General features: G+C 36.3%; 1 protein-coding gene across 1 annotated transcript in view; it reads right to left on the bottom strand.

Moving 5' to 3' along the window:
- The window catches only part of LOC139115806 (gamma-tubulin complex component 5-like), a 36,816-nt gene that overhangs the window by 3,507 nt on the left and 8,890 nt on the right, over nt 1-24,419 (bottom strand). The window contains exons 4-18 of the mRNA XM_070678174.1: nt 23,994-24,090; nt 22,897-22,976; nt 21,646-21,866; nt 20,977-21,066; nt 20,374-20,467; nt 19,511-19,733; nt 18,119-18,309; nt 17,422-17,537; nt 16,750-17,009; nt 12,021-12,219; nt 11,045-11,231; nt 2,894-3,048; nt 1,812-1,893; nt 977-1,097; nt 216-340 (exon numbers count right to left, since the gene is read on the bottom strand). Coding sequence (XP_070534275.1) covers nt 216-340; nt 977-1,097; nt 1,812-1,893; nt 2,894-3,048; nt 11,045-11,231; nt 12,021-12,219; nt 16,750-17,009; nt 17,422-17,537; nt 18,119-18,309; nt 19,511-19,733; nt 20,374-20,467; nt 20,977-21,066; nt 21,646-21,866; nt 22,897-22,976; nt 23,994-24,090 — 2,241 coding nt within the window. The remainder of the gene's footprint in view (nt 1-215; nt 341-976; nt 1,098-1,811; nt 1,894-2,893; nt 3,049-11,044; nt 11,232-12,020; nt 12,220-16,749; nt 17,010-17,421; nt 17,538-18,118; nt 18,310-19,510; nt 19,734-20,373; nt 20,468-20,976; nt 21,067-21,645; nt 21,867-22,896; nt 22,977-23,993; nt 24,091-24,419) is intronic.

Below are 24,419 nucleotides of genomic sequence, written 5' to 3'. Positions count from 1 at the left end.
GATGTGGGCGGTGACCAGACAGAAATCTAATCTAAATTATACTATGAGGACAGATTCTTCAGTTACCTCCCCCATTCTGAGGGACGTACTTCTGAAGTTCCAGACTAACACCCCTGTTTCACAGTAATGATATCTGACCACAGTGCTTAAAAGAATAGGACTGTACAAAAACTAGGAGGTGATTTGGTGTGACCGAGAGACTCAGCCCTATTCACCCTTGTCATGATGTAATTGTGAAGGACATTCACAAAGTGCATGAGATGAACTCTCAACAGCTGGACACGGTGTGCGTTGGCTGACTGTGTTGGCGTAGGCTCCGCATGCAGGGTACTCAGAAGATCTAAGCAAGCAAAGGAAAGAGACAAAGAAATATAAGAACTACCAGTAGTAATGGCTAATGCAGGGGTACAGAAATACATGTGTTTAAAAAAAGAGCTACTCTAGAAAAATAGTTGTCTGCAGTCAATGTTATGAAATCATGTGGCATTTATGCTTGATAAATATATTTGAGGCAAACCAAATTATAACTGGACAGTTCAGGTTCAATATTGAAGTACATGAAATGGAATAAGTAGCTTACTTTTGTATCCTGTGGGCATTTGCTGGCATGAAATATAGTTCTGTTTGACCAGGATGAACAAGTTTATTGTCACCAGTCAAAACCAAACACTCGGTAGTCCTACACAACTCACCCCTTTTTTTCACAAAGAATCAAAGCTGAGTTGCGTATTTGAATTCAACTGTTCAGTTAATTTTTGACATGGACCGCCTTAAACAATATATCATTCACTTGGTAATTTTCATTTGGAAGTATTCCTCTGGCAGAATTGTACACTGGCAAATTTCATCACACTCTGATTGCCAGTATCATAATGGACATTGTTTGCTTTGTAATTTTTATATGGAAATACTCCTTGACAAGAATTGTAATGAGATTAATTTCACTGACCAGTACCCACAGCAATCTAAATCTCACCTGTAAATCTGAGCTGGTCAAGGCAGTACTTAGCTCTCTTCACTTGTAATAGCAGAGAGAAAATTTCATTGTAAATCCGCTGACATCTGTCATTCAACACAACATCTATGGGCCATGGAACCTTGAATCAGGGTGGAAAAAACAATGCCTTTATTGCTTTTGCTGCAAAGGGACTTAAAAATTACATTCTGACACACCATGACAGAAACAGTATGAAACCATTATCATCAAACTCAGGAGTGTAGTCAGCTTAATGAGGTACAGGACAATAGTAGGTGGGAAAATAGAAGACAGTTTGTTGAGTTAGTCTTGCAAAGTCAGCATACTAGATTAGAGCCCTTTATGTGAAAAAGTAAATGTCCCTTAATGTAGAATCTGCCTCAGAGACAGATATTTGGAATCTAAATTTTTCACAATTCTTGTCTGATCTTCCACTTGTAGGGGTTCATTTTAAAGCTCTCAGAATACAAAACATTTTCAATGTCATAGTTTTTCGAAAATAAAAAAAATTTAGAGTTAACACAGGGATGACGGCCATTTTGAATTTCAAATATTGCTAAATGTTAGGTGATTAGTTTTTCTAGTACCAAACTTTGCACAGTGACCCCTGATTTTTATCATTGATATGGTAAGAGAATGATTGAAAGTATCATTGAGGAAAGTTTGAGCAAAAGTTTTTGAGTCTTCACTTTCAAGACATGTGATACCTTAAGACGACAAGCCTACCAAGTTAAAACTCTACTGAGTTAAAACAACCTCTGTCACAGAGATAGCAGACATGAATTCTAATCTCTATCACAGTGAATACATAAATTATGAAATCTTTGATCAGTACCTTGTAGTGTAATGTTAAACCATCCAAAGCATTTATCAGTAGTCTGCCTGTCCTACCGACTGGTTCCACCGATACTCTCAACCTGAAATATAGCATAAACAACTGTCTCACAATCAGTTCATTAACTGCGAAGTAGAGCTAAAGAAGAGTAGAAAGAATAAAGAAATAAAGTTTCTCAGAATCGCCGCTTCTACTTAAGCCAATTTGGATACTTTTATTTTTTATTTTTTTTGCAAATTGCAGAAATATACAATTGCAAGTATTTTAGTGCTGACAGGCGTTGTGCATATCTTTATGTTTTGGGGGTTATTTCTGGGAGCATGTATGTGGAAATGTTCCGATTTTGCTCTGTCAACACTGCCTGTGTTTGTAATTCCTTTACTATTTTGGACAGTTTATCTAGACTCCGTGTCATCTGTAACAATGTAACTCTTGAGAGATTTTGCTGGTTGGTAAAAAAAAATTTGAAAAAAATTCACTTGCCGTGTCTGTAGCCTTGCCAAAAAAAATCTGAAGAATAGTAAATTTTGGGGCTTGACCTCCATCTTAAAGATACGCAGGTCAAGTAAAAAAGAGCTGGTGTGTACTCCAAGGCTATGTGAAATTCTACGTCATACTGGGAAGGGGGTGCTGAAAGGGTGAAATGGGAAGGTAGACTTCTATACAGGGAAGTTGGAGTACAGGGCTTGCGTTGGACACAAGATGAAGGCACCCAGTTAAAGGGACAAAGTCGGCCATTTTTCATGGATTTTGTTCGATACGAGATAATACTTATAGTGTTTGACATGTTGAAAGATACTGAATGAATGGGTGACCATGCCTATATTCGACCCCGATTTTAGACATGATACATGAAACCATCGCAAAAATGAATTATTGATCATGATCATTAATTCATTTTTGGCGATGGTTTCATTTAATTTGTCTAAAACCGGGGTCGAATACATGCATGATCACCCATTCATTCAGTATCTTTCAACATGTCAAACAATATAAGTAGTATCTCGCATCAAACAAATATTAATGAAAAATGGTCGACTTTGTCCCTGTAAGAGAGAGAACGTGAACGTATGACAAGTCACCTGTCAATGTCCTCGGCATGGTGTGCCTGCAGTGCTTCCTGCAAGGCTAGATTGAGGTAGGTCACGTCCTGCCAGTGTTCTTGCAATCTCAGCTTCTCAAAGACTTCGGTGTAGAAATCATACATGGTGTCACCAGCCTCCATCAAGAAGTAACCCTGCAAAGAGATCATCATTGTTAACCTTTGTTTCATTCACTTGAAGGTAAGAATGTATGCAGGGACAGACATTCAGACTCGCAAATTTTTCTTCACCTTTTCTGATCTACAGCTAGTGGGAGTTCATTTTGAAGCTCTTGGAGAAGGGACTGTCTTCACTTGTCTTAGTTTTGTGAAAAATTGAAAATTTAATTTTTCTCCGTAGTGTGAACATAGGAATGACGGCCATTTTGAATTTCAAATGTCAGAATAGGTTGGGTACTTTGTTTCACTAGTGCAACAATTTACATGCTGACCCCTGATTTTTATTCCTGAGTTGGAAAAAGACTGATCGAATCTTTCCTTGAGGAAATTTTCAGCAAAAGTTTAGGATTTAAATTATGAAATGCGTGCTACCTAAACCCTATTACAGCGACATTCGATGTGACCCTAATAGTCCGGTGGCTAGAGGGGGTCTACGTGCACCCCCCCCCCACAGGATAACAAACCTGTATTTTTCAGAACCCTTGGGATCCCTAGAATACGAAATGGAATTTTAACAGGAAAAATATAGGGACGCAATAGCTGTTATGGTCATGTTTTGAAGGGTACCGCAAAATCACGATTTTCTAAGCCAAATGCATTTTCGTCAAATCTGTCTTCTTGTAAGTCATGTGCTGAGCTCATTTTTTAACTAAACCTCACTTGTTTGGTATCATTAGAAAGGGAATTTATTCCTCTTTAAGATGACATATTGCACTATGCAATATCTTCTACAGTTTTTGTCAAATATAACCAAAACTTACCCCTTACCCCAAAATTTAATATTGCAAATTACAGTAAAACTCAAATTCTACCAATTTTTTAGCTAGGCATAATAAAATATGCATTGCTTTGTCTGAAATCTGTTTTATTTGATACAGGAACATGTCAGAAATATGAAATAGACTTTTAACAGAAAAAATATTGGGAATCTACAGCTGTAACAGTCATATTTTGAAGGGTACCGCAAAATAACAGTGTTGCAGATTTGCATGCATTTTTGTTAAAACTGTCTTCTTATAAGTTATCTGCTGAGCTTGTTTTTGGATATAACCTGGCTTGTTAGGTATCATTAGAAAGATAATTCACTAATCTTTAGAATGACATATTGTAACATGCAATATCTTCTATAGTTTTCATGATATATGACCAAAACTTACCCCTTACCCCAAAGTTTACATTGAAAATTTCAGTCATAGCTAAAACCAAATTCTACCATATTTTTTAGCTTGACACAAAAAATCTGGCCGTTTTTGCTATTTAATCTATTTTATTTGGTACAAGGACATGTCAGAAATATGAAATAGACTTTTAACAGAAAAAATATTGGGAATCTACAGCTGTAACAGTCATATTTTGAAGGGTACCGCAAAATAACAGTGTTGCAGATTTGCATGCATTTTTGTTAAAACTGTCTTCCTATAAGTTATCTGCTGAGCTTGTTTTTGAATATAACCTGGCTTGTTAGGAATTATTAGAAAGATAATTTACTAGTCTTTGAAATGACATATTGTAACATGCAATATCTTGTGTAGTTATTAAGATATATAACCAAAATTTACCCCATACCCCAAAGTTTACATTGAAAATTGCAGTCATAGCTAAAACCAAATTCTACCATTTTTTTAGCTTGACACAAAAAATCTGGCCGTTTTTGCTATTAAATCTATTTTATTTGGTACAGGGACATGTCAGAAATATGAAATAGGCTTTTAACAGAAAAAATATTGGGAATCTACAGCTGTAACAGTCATGTTTTGAAGGGTACCGCAAAATCATAGTGTAGCAGATTTGCATGCATTTTTGTTAAATTTGTCTTCTTGTAAGTTATCTGCTGAGCTTGTTTTTGAATATAACCTGGCTTGTTAGGTATCATTAGAAAGATAATTCACTAATCTTTAGAATGACATATTGTAGCATGCAATATCTTCTATTGTTTTCATGATATATAACCAAAACTTACCCCATACCCCAAAGTTTACATTGAAAATTGCAGTCATAGCTAAAACCAAATTCTACCATTTTTTTACCTAGACATATAACATCTGGCCATTTTTGCTATTAAATCTATTTTATTTGGTACAGAAACATGTCAGAAATATGAAATAGACTTTTAACAGAAAGAATATTGGTATTCTATGGCTGTAACAGGCATATTCTGTGGAGTACTGCAAAATCACAGCAGTGCAGACTCATATGTGTTTTTGTTAACTTTGTCCCATTGTAGGTCATCTACTGCGCTTATTTTATTACATAACCATGTTTATTTGGTATCATTAAAAAGCTAATTTACAACTTTCCTAAATGACATATTGTTATATGCCATATCTGATATAGTTTTCATGGAATATGACGAAAACTTACCCCATACCACAAAGTTTATATCGAAAATTACTTTCGTAGCTATCGTCAAATTCTACCAATTTTCTAGCTACACATAACAAATAAGGCAATGCTTTATATGAAATCTTTTTATTTGGTACTGGGGAATGTCAGAAATATGAAATAGACTTTTAACAGAAAATATATTGGGATTCTACAGCTGTAACAGTCATATTCTGAAGGGTCTCGCAAAATCACAGTATTGCCAACTCGCTTGCTTTTTTGTTAAATCTGTCTTCTTATAAGTCATCTGCTGAGCTTGATTTTTGACATAACCTGGCTTGTTAGGTATCAATAGAAGGTAATTTACTAGTCTTTAAAACGACATATTGTAATATGCAATGTTTTGTTTACATTTCATGAAATAGGACCAAAACTTACCCCATACCCCAAGGTTTACACAGCAAATTACTGCAAATCTGAAACTCTACCTTTTTTACAATTTATTAACTTTATATACCAAAGGCAATGCTTGTATGCAATCTATGAAATCTGTGTTTTTGTTTAAAAAGTATGTCACAAATATGAAATTAACTTTTAACAGGAACATAATATGATTTTGTAGCCTCTTGGATCATATTTGGAAGGGTACCCAGGTATCAGGGCAAATTTGCCTAACACATACATTTGCAATATATGGGTTCCCCCTCCAAAAATGATCCAAATGGCTACTAAATTGTATCATCTTCCCATTAAAAGTTAATTTTATACTAGTGACATACTTTTGTAACAAATGAATCAGATTTTAAACAAGAATTGCCTTTTGTATTATGTGCAGCAAAAAATGGTAGAATTTAAGATAAGCCGTAATTTGCGATTTGAACTTTTTGGGTATGGGGTAAAGTTTGACCATATTCCAGGAAAACTATGAATGACATTGTATATTACAATATGTCATCTTAAAGAAGAATAAATTGCCCTACTAATGATACCTCACAAGCCAGGTTGTGTCACAAAATAAGTTCAGCAGATGACTTACAAGAAGAAGAATTTAACAAAAAGGTGCCAGTTTGCGGTACTGCGATTTTGCATTTCCCTTCAAAATATGGCTGTTACAACTATACAGTCCAAATATTTTTTCTGTTAAAAGTCTATTTCACATTTCTGACATGACCCAGTACCATATACAACAGATTTAATACCGAAACAGAGCTATTTTTATCATGTCTAGCTAAAAATTCACGGAATTTGATCACGTTATCTATGACAGTACTTTCAATATAAACCTTGGGGTATGGGGTACGTTTTGGTCATATTCCATGAAAAATATACAAGATATTGCCTGTTACAATATGTCATTTTAAAAACTATTCAATTACCTTTTCAATGATACTAAACAAACCCGGTTATAATCAATAACAAGCTCATTAGACGACTTATAAGATGACAGATTTAACAAAAACGCATGCGAATCAGGAATACAGAGATTTTGCTGTACCCTTAAAAATACAGCTGTTACAGCTATAGAATCCCAATATTTTTTCTGTTAAAAGTTCATTTCATATTTCTGATATGGCCAAGTACAAAATAAAACAGATTTCATACAAAAAATTGTCTAATTTTTTATGTCTGCGTAAAAAATTGCTTGAATTTGACATTAGCTATGACAGTAGTTTTCGATGTAAATTTTGGGGTATGGGGTAAGTTTTGGTCATATTTCATAAAAATCTGTACAAGATATTGCATGTTACAATATGTCATTTTAAAGACTAGTAAATAATCTTACTAATGATACCTAACAACTTACATTATATTCTATAAGAAGCTCAGCAGATGACTTAAAAGACGATAGATTCAACAAAAATGCACACAAGTCAGGAATACTGAGATTTTCCTGTACCCTTCAAAATCTGACTGTTACAACTACAGAATTCCAATCTTTTTTCTGTTAAAAGTCTATTTTATATTTTTGACATGACCCATTACCGAATGAAATAGATTTCATACAAATAAATGCCTGATTTTATATGTCTAGGTAAAGAAAATGGTAAAATTTGGTTTTAGCTATGACTGAAATTTTCAATGTAAACTTTGGGGTAAGGGGTAAGTTTTGGTCATATATCATGAAAACTATAGAAGATATTGCATGTTACAATATGTCATTCTAAAGATTAGTGAATTATCTTTCTAATGATACCTAACAAGCCAGGTTATATTCAAAAACAAGCTCAGCAGATAACTTATAAGAAGACAGTTTTAACAAAAATGCATGCAAATCTGCAACACTGTTATTTTGCGGTACCCTTCAAAATATGACTGTTACAGCTGTAGATTCCCAATATTTTTTCTGTTAAAAGTCTATTTCATATTTCTGACATGTCCCTGTACCAAATAAAATAGATTAAATAGCAAAAACGGCCAGATTTTTTGTGTCAAGCTAAAAAAATGGTAGAATTTGGTTTTAGCTATGACTGAAATTTTCAATGTAAACTTTGGGGTAAGGGGTAAGTTTTGGTTATATATCATGAAAACTATAGAAGATATTGCATGTTACAATATGTCATTCTAAAGATTAGTGAATTATCTTTCTAATGATACCTAACAAGCCAGGTTATATTCAAAAACAAGCTCAGCAGATAACTTATAAGAAGACAGTTTTAACAAAAATGCATGCAAATCTGCAACACTGTTATTTTGCGGTACCCTTCAAAATATGACTGTTACAGCTGTAGATTCCCAATATTTTTTCTGTTAAAAGTCTATTTCATATTTCTGACATGTTCCTGTATCAAATAAAACAGATTTCAGACAAAGCAATGCATATTTTATTATGCCTAGCTAAAAAATTGGTAGAATTTGAGTTTTACTGTAATTTGCAATGTTAATTTTGGGGTAAGGGGTAAGTTTTGGTTATATTTGACAAAAACTGTAGAAGATATTGCATAGTGCAATATGTCATTTTAAAGAGGAATAAATTCCCTTTCTAATGATACCAAACAAGTGAGGTTTAGTTAAAAAATGAGCTCAGCACATGACTTACAAGAAGACAGATTTGACGAAAATGCATTTGGCTTAGAAAATCGTGATTTTTAAAACGGTACCCTTCAAAACATGACCATAACAGCTATTGCGTCCCTATATTTTTCCTGTTAAAATTCCATTTCGTATTCTAGGATCCCAAGGGTTCTGAAAAATACAGGTTTGTTATCCTGTGGGGGGGGTGCACGTAGACCCCCTCTAGCCCACGGACCCTAACATTTTCTAAGGTACAGTGGGACCTGTTCATTGGGAAATGATACAGGTACAATATATGTAATTTCATGTTTTATATGCTTTTGTTCAGTGTTTTACATATACGTACCATTGAAATTGTATGTCTACTGTCCAGCAAGCAAACATTCCAAATTTGTAAACTGCCCGCAGGAATGTAGAAAATTTTGGTCAAAGGAGGCAAAGAAACGCAAACATAAAAATACTACATCAGACAATGGCAAACAATAGTAGACAAGAAACAAGTGATTCCGTAGTGTAAAGTAGCTTACATCTACAGGTACCTGCAGTGTTTCAGCCAGCTTTTGCTTGCATGGGGACACAGTGACCCATGGTAGTTCTGAATGGGGACAAATTAAATTTTGGGGGACATGTAATGTATTTCAATAAAACAACAGTACAGTGTCATTATGTGTCATTATGACCTGGTACTGTATTTGGTGTTCAATAGGCAAGTCAGGTGAGTGCATTAACGGTGAGTATATATAGTAGGCCAATGGTGTTGTGCAAAATTGTGCCAACATGAAACTTGCAGTATCATTAAGTTTACTGCTACCACGTGGTATGCACATAAACTGTAGGGCTCCCCCTAAGTCACCAAGATGATTAGCCAACTCATTAGCCAAATCAAAAATCTTGTAGCCACTTTGAACAAATTTTAGGCAGTTTATGATCTCAAGTGTGGCAACAACTTTCTTGGTATTCAGGAGTTCTTCATTTTTCAAATCAAGATGTTTTGTATTTTACATTAAAGAAATATTTGTTCAGCTTTTATTGCATTAATTATCTGTGTTTTTATGACATTAAAGTGATAGGTATATTTTTTCATTTCTGGTGGTAAACTTTTACCACCAGAAATAAAATTAGGTGGCAATGTGAAGTGTATATTTCTGTAGCATTCTGTCAGTGTTCACAGAATGACAACTTGATACAAGCTCCTAATGTGGCAAATTTATGCAGTTTGTAAGTCATGACGAAAATTTTGTGAGCCACACAGATAAAATTTTCCATGCAGAAGAAAGCATGGGTAGCATAGTGGCAATGTAGATACAATTCTTGTGGTGTTTATGGCCCTGGTGTTGTGTCATAGTTGTGATCAAGCAGGCTCAATAGCATCTTAAGCATAAGTATTTTTCTTGAGACAAAAATGGTTTGGCCAAACCCAAATCCTGTAAAACAATACACAATGATATTGTTCATTTAATTTCCAATGTTTTAGAGTAATCATTGTTTCAAAGATTATGATAACATTTTAGCCCAGAAATATTTTCATTTATATTTTCAAGAAATGTCTAGTGATGTTCATTATTATATCATGAAAGTGGTAGAATCTGCAGAAATATTAAAATCATTCAGAATCACACCATTTCTTGTATAAGTTATAGCAGTTTGAAATATGCCAAATGGACAATTTTAATAGCTCTACTTTTGAATTGTTGCTTTGATGTTAAGTTACCATGCAAAATTGCAGCTCTCAAATGTGAAGATTTGAAAATGAATATGCTTACTGCAAGTACTGTTGACAATCTCCATTTGCCATGACTCTTAATAAAGTAGAATTTAAAACTGACAGTCAAGCTAAATGCCATGTAAATTGGAAGGCACCGAGAATTTCTCTTTTACATAAGATTGTACCTATTGCCTCCCTAGGTGGTTTCTTTTGAACCATAATTGTGTACTTAGGGGTCTTCATTCATGACATCACGTGAAATGACCCAGATTTGACCTTTCAGAAAACCTGAGTTTGTCTCCTTTTCACTTGTACAATGACTCTGATTGTGAAAGTTTCCGTAGAAATTATGGTTTTTACTATCAAACTGAGTAGCTGCAGGCCAAATTTTGATGCAAGCAATGTAGGTAAAACTTGAACTCAAGGACGACCGGTACGCAGCACTTATCTATGCAAAACCAAGCCTCACAGACTGTCAGTGTATTCACCGACGTTGTACACCGGTGATGTATTGTACTAGTAGTATCGAACAGCAACAATGTTTGTTTTACGTACCAGGGAATTTGTAACTTTTAGAAAGGAGAGTAAACTGTTTCAATACATTGCAACTTTGTAGGAAGGAGGGTAAACTGTTTTCAACATCTTACAGCATTTTTATTGTTTAGCTGTAGTTTTCTGCCCAGGAGGCACTGTCTAAAAATTCAATAGCCACAAAAATATGGCCTGCTCAGATTGCGTCATGGTGACCCACAACGGTTATTTTATCGGGACAAAACAAAAAAAATTGCGTCAAATGTCGCAATGCCGCACGCTGGCTGAAACACAGACCTGTATGCGGAAAGTCACTCATGACCCCTTGAACCTTGACCCCTAAGGTCATGAGCGATGCCTCTACTGATCTTAGTAGAAAAATGTTACACACAGAATACTCACCCTTACGGCAGCAAGGTAGTCAAGCAGTTTGTGCTGTGACTTGAGTAATTCTACTAACTGCCTAGACGACCTGGTACATTTGGTGTCAATGTGAGGGTAGAGACATCTGTACATGGCTACCTGAATGTCCAATGGTCTCTCTTGAAATACAGCCAACAGCTTGTGATACAGACCATCTGGTTCAGACCTAGGGATGAATGTTTGATTGGATGATGGAAAAACAGGCTGTTACAAGAAACTCATGGAAAAGATACCACTTGCTCTCATCTCCTAAACACTAGAGACAGACAGTGCTATTGAATGGCAGACTGATAAATGTGCTAATGTATGTACACAATATACTGACTATCCCCCAGCCACTGTGCAATGGTTGTACCTGATGTGCTGCTAGCTTTCCAGCAAAGCATACCTGCTGCTGTGCAAAACTCAATAGGCCAAACTCAGAATTCAAATGGACCACAGTACAAATACAATCAGGTGCACAAACGCACACAGAAGTATGTGTTTGTACATGTGGGTTCGTTTGTACCGCCATTATTTCATTTTTTGGGCGTTCTGAGTCTGTAGAAGACATTGTGTCCTTTTCCTTCCAGAGAAGAATAACTGGGGACCTAGACAGCACTGCCAAACTAGATATACATGTAAGCAGCTGTGCTTTCCACATGCAAGTGGTCGTAGCCGATATGAACAGTTAAAGAGTACACTGTGAGAGACATTTTATATGTACCAAGATATCAAGACAGAAATCAAGCCAATAATGCTCATGAGCATTTCAAGAATCAAGGAAACCTTTGGTTTGAATCCCATCTACAGTATTGTTCTATGGGTGTGTACCAGCATGTGCTAGTAATTTCATATCATATGGTCTTGGGGCATGGCTGAGGTGCTATGTACCAAATGTGCTATGTTAACTAACGGTAAAAACTTCTTACAACCACTTATTTATTTCACTGCACATTAATGTTGTCACACTCACCGTTTAGGTTTGATGTCATATTTCTTACTCTGCATCATGGCATTTTGTTGTAACAGTTTGCTGGAATCTGTCGCCATGGAGACCAGAGATACCACAGTGCTGTCATCTTCGTCCTGAGATTCAACTTGACTGATGGCATTATCTAACTTCCACAGTTCACACATTGATGACACAAATTGGTCGAACATAGGTGTCCTGTCTGTGGAGACAACAATAGGCATACACTGAGGGGGAACCAAGATTATACAATGAAGGCAACCCAAGGGTCATACATTGAGGGCAACCATAGGGTCAGACATTGAGGGCAAACCAAGGTTATACATTGAAGGCACCCGAGGGCCATACATTAAGGGCAAACCAAGCTTACAAATTGAGGGAACACATTGATGGCAACCAAAGGGACATACACTGAGGCAAGCCAAGGTTATAGTCAGCTGCATTTATGAAAAAAAAAGACCTTACCCCAAAAAAATTGCTACAAAAGGTTTCTCAACGGATTTTGATAGAGTCAAATGTGCTTAATAACATATTAAAAGTCTACAAAATCTGACCACCGGAAACGCGTCATTTTCAAGATGGCGTCCAAGATGGCCGCCATATACTTAAAATGGCCATAACTATACCAAAAAAAATTGCTACAAAAGGTTTCTCAACGGTTTTTGATAGAGTCAAATGTGCTTAATAACATAGTAAAAGTCTACCAAAATCTAACCACCGGAAACGCGTCATTTTCAAGATGGCGTCCAAGATGGCCGCCATATACTTAAAATGGCCATAACTATACCAAAAAAAATTGCTACAAAAGGTTTCTCAACGGTTTTTGATAGAGTCAAATGTGCTTAATAACATAGTAAAAGTCTACCAAAATCTAACCACCGGAAACGCGTCATTTTCAAGATGGCGTCCAAGATGGCCGCCATATACTTAAAATGGCCATAACCTAGACTAGTGATGTCTGTGTCTACCACCATGTTTTAGTGGTTTAGGAATCCAACTATCATATCTAGATTATAGGCAAGTGGTCATAAGTCCCATAATTTGCATATTTGTACATGTATTAAAAATAATCACTGTCACATTCTTCGTCCAGAACATGTTGCTCATGTGGATTTCACAATTTCCGAGGTTAGGTAGTAAAGGGAAAGCAACTCCACACATCGTTCATATTTTGGGTGTTTGCGTTTTGTGTATGAAATTGTGTATAATATAAGTGTATGTCATGTTTGGCTGTTTTAAGAAAAGTGTTGCTTAGCCATGGTGAGACGTATCCGTAATCTACGTGTCTTGATGTTACTCCACACTGGAGTGGAGAGATAAGTGTGACACTGCGATCCGTTGGCGCTGCATTTCGAAAACACAGTTTTCTTGATCAGTCGCTTGAAATTCATTCTTGATTGGTGAGACGTGTTGAATGGTTGATTGTTTTTATTTGGTAGTATATTGTTCCACTTACATTTGGTGTTCAAGTAGAGAAGCTAGAATGTCTACTGGTTGGTCTTGTTGTGTTTGTGTAGGTTCGTGTGAACCTGAGTTCGAGCTGTCGTCGCTTTTGTGAAGTCTGGCACTTATAAGTGTATTGCCTATATTTCTGTTCCTTCTATATGCGATTATTGGTTGATTTTGGAACAGTTTTTTATTTAGTGTTTCGTCTTTTTCAAGTTCATTTCAGTTTCTGTCAAGGCTTGCTTGATTTTTGTCATTTCGATGTTACGGGCTATATGTTGTTATGAAGGCTACTGTATTGTTAGTGGCGTTCTTTCTTTCTTTTTGTTGTTCAAGCTGTTTTTTTCTGCTTTTATGATCTGTTTCTCTGATAATGCGTTCTATTTCATTTTTAGCTCATATTTGGTATGTACATAAATAACAAAAACAGCTTTTATGGTGAGTCGGTGGCGTCTGTGTGTCTCTATGTATGTATGTATGTGGGTATGTTAGTGCGGATGTATGTCCGTCACACGCAAAAGCTCCCTTACCGCCAAAGCTATCATCTCAGTATTTGGTGTACAGGGTAGATGCAGGGGCTGAGACGTGACGTTCTTCAAATGGACGTCAAAAATGTGCAAATGAGGTAAGAAAAAGGGAAATCCTGCAAATATGTAGGAGTGGTGGCATGCCAGTGACTGAAACAGGCTACTCCACTGACCTTGAGTCATTTCCTGTCATTGTTTTTGAACTGTCACATATTAACAGACCTGCTCAAACTAAGAGGGACTAGCTGTTTTTGCTATGCATGTTGCTAAAGTTGACCTCCAGTACCTAAAGTTTCAGACGTTATTTACTTTTGTCATTCTTGTTTTTATGGTTTATATATTTCTTGTTGTTTTTCTGGCTGTACTGTGCAGAAATCATTGTCATAACATCAACTTGGAATTTTCCTGCACTGATATATAGAAACAACATTTATTGTTGATCTTTGGTACCCATACTGGTATGTACCAATTCAGATCAAATGTGATGGACACCGTATAATTGCGGTATTTTTATATTGTCGGTCTTGTAATTTTTCACTAAATTGTGTGACTTTCTCTGTAAAATCGGTTTCGTTGTTGCATGTTCTGATGTTCATAATGTTTCACCTTTGATCAGACCTTTGAATGTTGCTGCCGGATGGCATGAGTTTCTTTGTAAGAACTGGAATGTATCTGTTGGTTTTAAGTGTGTCTTGGTGTTGGGAATGTTCTTTTTGTTGTATCGACGACCTTTGTAGATAGTCAGGTCTAAATATGTGATTTCTTGAGAGGAGTTTTCAAACGAAAATTTGAAAATAGGATGCATTTTGTTGATGTTTGATATGAATTCATTGAGTTCGTGTTGTGTTCCGATCAAAATCAGGAAAACATCGTCCCTGAACCTCAGCCAGGTCGGCATTTGTTGTTTGTGTTTTCTGTATTATTCTCATTTCTGTCTCGTGAAATGTAATATCTGCTATTTCCAGCGACGAGGGAGACCCCATAGAGCATCCCATATTTGCCGGTAGAATTCATCGTTTAATTCAAATGTGTTGTTTTTAAAGATTATTTTTAGCAGAGCTATCTTGTATTTTGTACAGTAGTCTTCATAACAACATATAGCCCGTAACATCGAAATGACAAAAATCAAGCAAGCCTTGACAGAAAACTGAAATGAACTTGAAAAAGACGAAACACTAAATAAAAACTGTTCCAAAATCAACCAATAATCGCATATAGAAGGAACAGAAATATAGGCAATACACTTATAAGTGCCAGACTTCACAAAAGCGACGACAGCTCGAACTCAGGTTCACACGAACCTACACAAACACAACAAGACCAACCAGTAGACATTCTAGCTTAACTACTTGAACACCAAATGTAAGTGGAACAATATACTACCAAATAAAAACAATCAACCATTCAACACGTCTCACCATCAAGAATGAATTTCAAGCGACTGATCAAGAAAACTCTGTTTTCGAAATGCAGCGCCAACGGATCGCAGTGTCACACTTGTCTCTCCACTCCAGTGTGGAGTAACATCAAGACACGTAGATTACGGATACGTCTCACCATGGCTAAGCAACACTTTTCTTAAAACAGCCAAACATGACATACACTTATATTATACACAATTTCATACACAAAACGCAAACACCCAAAATATGAACGATGTGTGGAGTTGCTTTCCCTTTACTACCTAACCTCGGAAATTGTGAAAATCCACATGAGCAACATGTTCTGGACGAAGAATGTGACAGTGATTATTTTTAATACATGTACAAATATGCAAATTATGGGACTTATGACCACTTGCCTATAATCTAGATATGATAGTTGGATTCCTAAACCACTAAAACATGGTGGTAGACACAGACATCACTAGTCTAGGTTTAATATTTAAGTTTTTTATGGCCATTTTAAGTATATGGCGGCCATCTTAGACGCCATCTTGAAAATGACGCGTTTCCGGTGGTCAGATTTTGGTAGACTTTTACTATGTTATTAAGCACATTTGACTCTATCAAAACCGTTGAGAAACCTTTTGTAGCAATTTTTTTTGGTATAGTTATGGCCATTTTAAGTATATGGCGGCCATCTTGGACGCCATCTTGAAAATGACGCGTTTCCGGTGGTCAGATTTTGGTAGACTTTTAGTATGTTATTAAACACATTTGACTCTATCAAAAACCGTTGAGAAACCTTTTGTAGCAATTTTTTTAGGGTCAAACCATATTTTCAGCCGACTAAAGGTTATAGTTTGAAGGCAACCCAAGGGTCTTTAATGAGGGTAGCCCAAGAGTCATACATTGAAGGCAACCCGAGGGTCATACATTGAGGGCAACCCAAGAGTCCTACAATGAGGGCAACCCAAGAGTCCTACAATGAGGGCAACCAAAGGGTCTTTAATGAGGGCAACCAAAGGGTCTTTAATGAGGGCAACCCAAGGGTCATACATTGAAGGCAACCCAAGAGTCATGCATTGAGAGCTATCCAATAGTCATGCATTGTCGGCAAGTTTTATGACAAGATGATTCTCTCTGTCAGAAAAAAAATACTCACACCGAATAGACAAAGGAATTCACAAATACACTAAAAATTAATACACAAATTACTGGGAAGTAAACTATTCAAACTTTAGCATTTTGAAGAAATGCCTCTCCAAATACTCTTTTCTATCACCATTCAGCACTGAGCATGCTAGACAATAATGTGTAATAAATGTCATAAAATTGAGACTTCATAAATAACCTCTATCTCTGATTTTCACTCACCTTGTGATTTTTCAACAGCGGTGCCTGTTAATCTACGCAGGCTGTCCAACAGATCCATTGATTTTCCACCCAGTACAATCTTGTACAGTATTGGCTCCAGAAACCCAGGAATGCCTACTTCAACATCCTGTACTTCTTGCTGACTTGGAGCAGAGACCTGTTGGTCCTTGCTTTCAGTATCTTGTTGTTCAGCCGGTATACTGTGGAAGGTGTAACCTTTCTCCCAGAAATCACAACTCTCTGTTTTGACCTCTTTGTTCCTGACAACAAGAACAGTTTCCATTGATAATGACATTCTTAATTATTTTTTATGGCAAGACTTTCCTTTTCTGAAGGTTTGCACATAGTGATAAAAAAGTTTTTATTTCCCCTAGAATTTCAATGAAACCAAATTTTAAATGTGAATATATCATTTCATGGTATAAACAAAAGTATACCTGTACAAGAACACTTGTGGCGCTATTTCAATCTAGCTCACCTGTTGGGTACAGCAAGTATTATCTATGATTTAAACGTTTCAGAATCTTTTTCTTGGCTGTAAGAACTTACAAAACTTTTATTAACCAAATGAAATTGAATTAACATTTTAGATCACGTTGCTTCAGAGCATTTTTGTTGAACATAAATCAATATAATGGAAGCACCTTTGGAAAATTTTCATGTGTGGATTACCTGGATATGATGAATTCATTAGCTGGATCTGTGAGGGTGCCATTGCTGATCCAACCATCAATAATTTCCAGATACGGTCTGATAGACTGTATGAATAGGCCAAGTATCAAACAAACCTGTCAAGAAGTACAGAATACGGTGAGAATGAGAGAACACTCGTATCCAACTCTCCGCACTGAATAGATACCAGTATATTCAATGCCAAGGTTAAACGTGTCTATGTACCATAGTCAGATGTGTTGAGTGATTTGGGATGTGCTGAAAGTACTCAATTACAAATACACAAAATACATCAATAATTATTTCATGTCCACTCAACAAAATGACACACTGTTCTCTCGACCACAAAATCATAACTATTAAAAAGAAATTAACTGGACCACCATGTTCAATATGTTGCTTTGATGTGCATACGTTTTTCTCGATAATGATATTGTTATTGTTGACAATCCTATTGTCAGTGACAATAATATGTTACAGGCATTGTTATTGTTGACAAATAATTTGATATCTGGACATGAAGTCATTTTACTAGGATTATGCAAATCGATTGTCACAGATGGGCCCATATCAGGTACTTTCTTGCACTTATGGATATAAAAAAGAAATTATGAAAGAAATTATATATAGTTGATACACTGAACGTAAACACTAAATAAACAATACCAAAACAGTAAACGTAGATACACCAGCTCACCTTTCTCTTATCAACAGCTTCCATTGTATTGGTTTGCAGTAGTAATATTTTATCATACATGGTTGTGAGAAGAACGGCAGCGTTTCCGTTGCTATCGACAACACCCATTTCGTAAATCTCATGGAGGGCAGAGACTTGCTCCAACTCACAAAATAATCTCTCCTTGAGTTCAATCAAAGTGACACTTTGCTCTGAGATTAGAAGGAAACAAGGCTATCGTCAGTCTTTCACGCGTAAAAATTTATGCATTCGTAAAATTCTCTACAAGTTTGCCTGATGAATGTGATGCATTAAGGGAAGGGGACTCGATCCCCAAGATCAGGTTTGTTCTAGTGTGTAATAAGATTATGGTGTCGAAGCCTTTTGTTTTCCATTGTAATTGTAATCTAGCCATTTCCTGGCAAGACAATCTGACACCTAACACAGGCCTTTAAGTGGTTACATCTTATGAAATGCAATAATGTTTTTGCTCATTTCTCAGAGAATTTTTTACATAATTCACAAAAATGGCCGTGTGGTTCCACATTGAACTCTTGAAAGTTAGAGGTTCCTACACTACATAAACTTTCATCAACACTCCTTCAATGAAAAGATAAATGCCCACCTTAGCTAATGTACTTTGGCAAAACTGACAAAACTTGTAAGACTGTTCAATGTCAAGAAATGTTCCCTTTAACCTGTCCACCCCTATTCCCCATAAACAGGTCCACTATCACTACTGATAACAATGGGTTTGGGTCAAACCATGGTGGTGAAAAGGTTAAATAGGTTTGCAATAGAGTGACTACCTGTAGGTAAAGTGATAAATATACACCATGCAGACTAAGGTGTATTAATTTTTCTAGTACGTGATATATTGTCATTGTAGTGTTCATCACAGAAGGGTTACACTCTTATACTGGAGGGTTCACAATTATCATCATTGAGTGAATAATCCCGTAAAGTTGAATTTTACAGGTACTTTAGTCTTATACCTAGACTGATCATGTCAATTATGTTCTAAAGTGCAACTAGTTCACTAGAAATGTGGAAAAACAGAAGTTTATGCTGCCAGGTACAATTACCAATAACACAGCCCCTTAATGTAATAATGTAAGCAAGGCTGGAAAACAATTCAACACTATTATCCATGTATTCCAAAAGTTATGTTCTATGTAAATTTTTGCTCTTTCACCACCAGGCTTGGCTACATACACCCCTGTTATTTTAAATAGCGAGGGTGGGCTGAGTATGGGGTGAGAGAACTAAAAGTACTGTTAGCAAGTATTTTCCTACCACATTAAGTATGGCCCTAATATATCGCTCAGGGATGCCATTAACTTACCCTGTTCCACGACTTGTTTCTCTATCTTACTTACCCTGTTCCATGACTTGTTTCTCTATCTTACTTACCCTGTTCCATGACTTGTTTCTCTATCTTACACAGCTGGGTCTGGAACTCCCTCTGCAGGAACTTTGACATGGAGGATGCAAACGCCTGCATGGTCTGCGACATCCTGTGGTCGCTGTCTTGATGGCTACCTGGACTGCAGATAGTGTCCTCAATGAACCCACGCAAGTGATACATCATCTGGCCAAACCTCACAAATTGATTCAATAGACTGTACAGGGCATTCTGTGTAAGAAGAAACCCAAAAAGTAGCAATCACATTAGACTGAAAGATCGGTCGCCTGAGGGCACTCTCTACTCTCCCCACTTGCTTGCATGCATAGAGATCTTTCAGTCTACACTCACATACATGTATGTAGGACACTAAAATCACAGCAATGGTAATGTTTGTCCATTCAAAAGTTTTGGAATCAATTCTAGAAAACCAAAACAGACATTTACTATGCCTTTATAGTGGAGAAAACCAACAATACAATTTTGGTGCTCTACGATCGAATACAGTGGTTCAAAACAGTGAACAATGGGGAGATATAAAAACCTCATTACTGGGTACTTTGATATGTCCCAGCGCAAATTGGAATTGACATTTCACAACAAAAACAACAACACAATAATACTAAAGCTAAATGAAATATCTTTCAAATATGTTAGCTTAGTTTTGATCTCTTGGGTCTGAACAAATCAGAATCCTCTTATCATCAGAAATCAAATTATTAATGGCTAAAAATCACACAATGGAACAACATTTAAGGGGTAATATTGCAATGTATTCAAATATTTATAACATCAAAATTTGTGACATCATAATGCACTGATATGCACACACTTGGCGGCAATTACAAAGCTTCAGACACTAATGACTTACTGGTGTCAAATGAGATACTTGGATCTCAGGATTGCATCTTATTCTACCGTCTTGGAGTTTGTACACAAAGCCATCCGTTGCACCACAAAATAACCTGCAAATGAATTGTTTGAAGAAAGTTTAAATCAAGCTTCATTGTGAACAGTGGTATGTGTGTGTACAGCTTAGCCTGGCAGTGGTAGCTATTTGACAACAAATGGTACGGAGAAATTTGAAACTACAGAGTGGTGACAATGCTGTTGACAAGAGGATAAATGTGCTTGCTGTATCTACTTCTGGTACACCTGAGACAACACTGGCCCAATATGCTGGTCTTTGGGTACCGTTTACAAATAGAAACACACTCTGTAGGACAACACCTAGTTTTACTATGGTCTAGCCTGATCACTGATATGCTACGGTCTCATCATTCTCCTTAATAGTAGGTCCAAAGTTAGAAAATAATTTCAACACCAGTTCACTTTGGATAAAATAACTGAACATTTCAGGTCTTTTTTGTCCTATAACAAAGTAGACGACATTTGCATGGATCTTGTTAGCAGATGAAACGTCTGCCAGCTACTTTGATAATACACATGAAGAAAAGTCTTACTCCTGACATACCATATGGTTTCTCTGACAATCTGTGCTTCGGTCATCATCGTTTTTGTACCAAGCTGGAAGAAAGGCTGCGTTTCATACAGATGTTTCTCCCTGCAGAAAAAAAAATTTAGTTAAGATAAGAAAATCTTCTGAAAATGCCATGTCAATAGGAATGTAGAAAATAGGCAGAAGGTGGAAAATATAACTGTCTATGAACGGCAAAGTTCCAGCTGAAAACAAGGGAAAAACTAAAAAAATACATAATACTTAGAAATAAAAATTCACCTGGCAGCAATCAGATTTGAGTCGGGAATACCTAATTTTCCAGTAGCGAATTTTCCACATCTTTCTTCAAAGTTTCATGAAATTTTCACTGGATGGAGTTAAAAAGGCAAAATGGCTGAAGGGATGGACAGATATTGCATGGGAGAGAGTTTGAAGGACTTGGAGTAATAATGAAAGACACCATCAGATTTAAAGAGAGAGAGTAAGGAGAAGGGGAGCAGTATGTCCTCTAGGCATGATAGGGTATGCTGCCAACATACAGGAATCCTCATCAACTCACCTTTTTTTTTATATTTCACATACCTATGTAGGCCTTACAGAAAGAAATTTCAAGAGCATTACAGCTCAATTCCTTGCTGAGAGAGGATACATAGTATCATACTATAACTCAATTTAACTCCTTACCATTTTCTGCCAATGTTGCTGGCTGGGTAAGAACTCCACATTCCTTTCTCAACCTCTCCATGCCAGTATTGCACCATGACATTCTGGGCAATCCACTCTTTCCCAGAATGCAATGGGCTGCCAGCCAACTCAAGGGCTCTGGGAACCTCCTCTGGTTGGGCGTCCTTAATTCCTGTGTCATTTGCAGGCTGTTGAGAGGTTGCCTCGTCATCTGACCAATCCTATGGTATGACAAAGGTCACCGATATGAACGTTATATTCAATGTGACATTCTTACACGTGAACACATCCCATAATAGTTTTCAATTTGACAGGTCAATATTTGAAATATCAGCTTTTTTATCTTCAATGATTTATCTTACACTTTGCCTTTGTTAAGGTAGTAACCAGGTGATTGTTTTTAGTATATCAATGCAGTCATACTAGATTTTAGAAAAGTTTGTGGGATCCTAAACCATTAAGCTACCTATAAAAACAAAATGCTTAACCCTTTCACCCCCAGTTCCCTGTATACAGGTCCAACTTTACCATAGAAAACAATGGATTTGGGACAAACCATGGTGGTGAAAGGCTTAAAGGTCAGTAGGGCCAGAGTAATTAAATTCTTTGTTTTGCGTCCCAACCCGCTTAAGTTTTTAAGGTTTTCATAAAAAACACACACAGTGTATTTGAATAGGAAATTTTAGGACATGGCCGCTTAGCTTTTCTGAACTAAATCAATTTTTTATTTGCTGCAATCAAATTACATTGTGTTAATTTTCTTGTGTGTGTTTTTCAGCCGCTTAGACGTGTACCTTTTCCCATTTAGAGTGGACGCAAAACAAAGAATTTACTTACTTTGGCCTAGCTGTAACTTTTGATTATTTTTATTCACTGTTTTTGTTTTTGTATTTCAATGGCAAGTTCTCATTCTACTCCCAAAAATACATAGCATTGCAAACTATTTAGCTTGCCAACACAGCGCCTACATGTGTAAAATGGGTGGTTATTGTATGGTAATGCAGTTTACACATGTATAGACTGAGTTGACAAGCTGAATACTGTGTCTCTAAACATGCTTTCAGAAGTACAATAACCAACTGTGGTTGACTTAGAAACAAAAATGGTGAGAACATCATCAAAAGTTACATGCAGCATATTTTCAACAATTTTCTTCATTGACTTTTATACCCTTGACATCAAGAAATGTCCAGAGCAAATCAAATCATGGTTGTTCAAATAAACAATGTTATGTATCCCTGCCATACATACCTCATCAGAGGAATAGTGATAATATCTTGGAATTTCAATGCCTTCTAGAAGATACTTGCCCCAGTCAAACTCATCTTTTTCTAATGAGAAAATAAAACAATGAATTTTAATAACAAATATGGCATTACTGTGATTGCACATGTTTCAAGTTCTTTGGAGACAGCATGAAAATATTTAATTCAAAGACTTTTAAGATGAGGGTCCTGAATTTCATGATGAAATTTAAAGCCAAGACTGTTACGACAATTTTGCTAGGTCCACAAACACGGTGGCATCTTCTTTGGCTGAAAATTTAAAATGTCGTAATGCTGATATTGAAATTGTTATGAACTCCGAGTTGTAGCCGTGATCTTTACTAATTCAATTATCTATTATCAGATAGGGAAACACAAATTACCTGTATACAGTAAAATGATATCTATCCCAAAAAGAAACACAAGTACTCAATTCATTAAGTTTGTTATGACTGACTTAACTCTGAATGTGAAGCTAGGACAGTGGACACACTGGAAAGCAATAGCTGCAGATTGCACAAGAGAAATATGCAAGTACAAACATACATGTACTGTAAGGGTGGAAGTTCTCCCATTTTGATGTCATTTATTTCAAGTGACAAGAATCTATTATACAAGTATACACACATGTATGTATTCCTCCTGGCCAAGACAAGCACGGCTGTGTGAGTACTTCTGTCATATTTTTGAGGAACACTTACTTTCAAGATATTTTTCCTAAAGATAATTCTTGATATATTTGTGAGTATACAATGACTTGACGATTTAATCTGTCTAGCGTAGACTTAGTACCATTGATTCATACATTTATTTGTTTGTTTATTTAGATATATATTTATCTATTTATTTATCTATCTATCCATTTCAAAACCATGCTAAAACAAGTAAACGAAGGTAGTATCCTGGTAACTGACCTATTCAAAGAGTCTTACAAGACCTGTTTACAACTTCTTTTATGTAATAAAGGATTGAAAAATCTCAGAAAATTGACTCTTTGCCCATGTGATACACTTGTAAACAGCTCATTCAAAGTTACTGACATGTGACCATCATTCCTAGAACATAAACAAAAACCATACATACCTTGCTTTGGGGTTGCTTGTCTCTCTTGAAATGAGTGGTTGACCGGTGAATCAGAAAGATTCAGAAGCAGGGACAACAAGCCATAATGGACATCGGTCTGTCGATCAAGTTCATGATTGCCATGTTATTGTTGCCGTTACAATGACTGAAAATTCTTCACACACTCCAATTTGAAAAATGGGAACTCTTTGACCTGTTTTCCTTTTAAACACCAAATACCAAAGCAACACTTGAAAGGGTTCTCTATTTTTGCAGTGGATGCACAGGCATATGGCATGTAAATAACTCACACACTGCACATGCATGGTTTTAAATGACATAACCATGACATATACTGTGAAACACTTTAAATTAACTGTATGCTTTTTTGTCAAAGTGAGAATTTTCATTGAATAAGTGGATTCGCAATTTAGCTAATAAAACACT

This window comes from Ptychodera flava, chromosome 17 (genome assembly GCF_041260155.1).
Source record: "Ptychodera flava strain L36383 chromosome 17, AS_Pfla_20210202, whole genome shotgun sequence".
Taxonomy (NCBI): Eukaryota; Metazoa; Hemichordata; class Enteropneusta; family Ptychoderidae; genus Ptychodera; species Ptychodera flava.
Note: the sequence above shows the minus strand (reverse complement) of the source record. Positions and strands in the feature narration are given on the sequence as shown.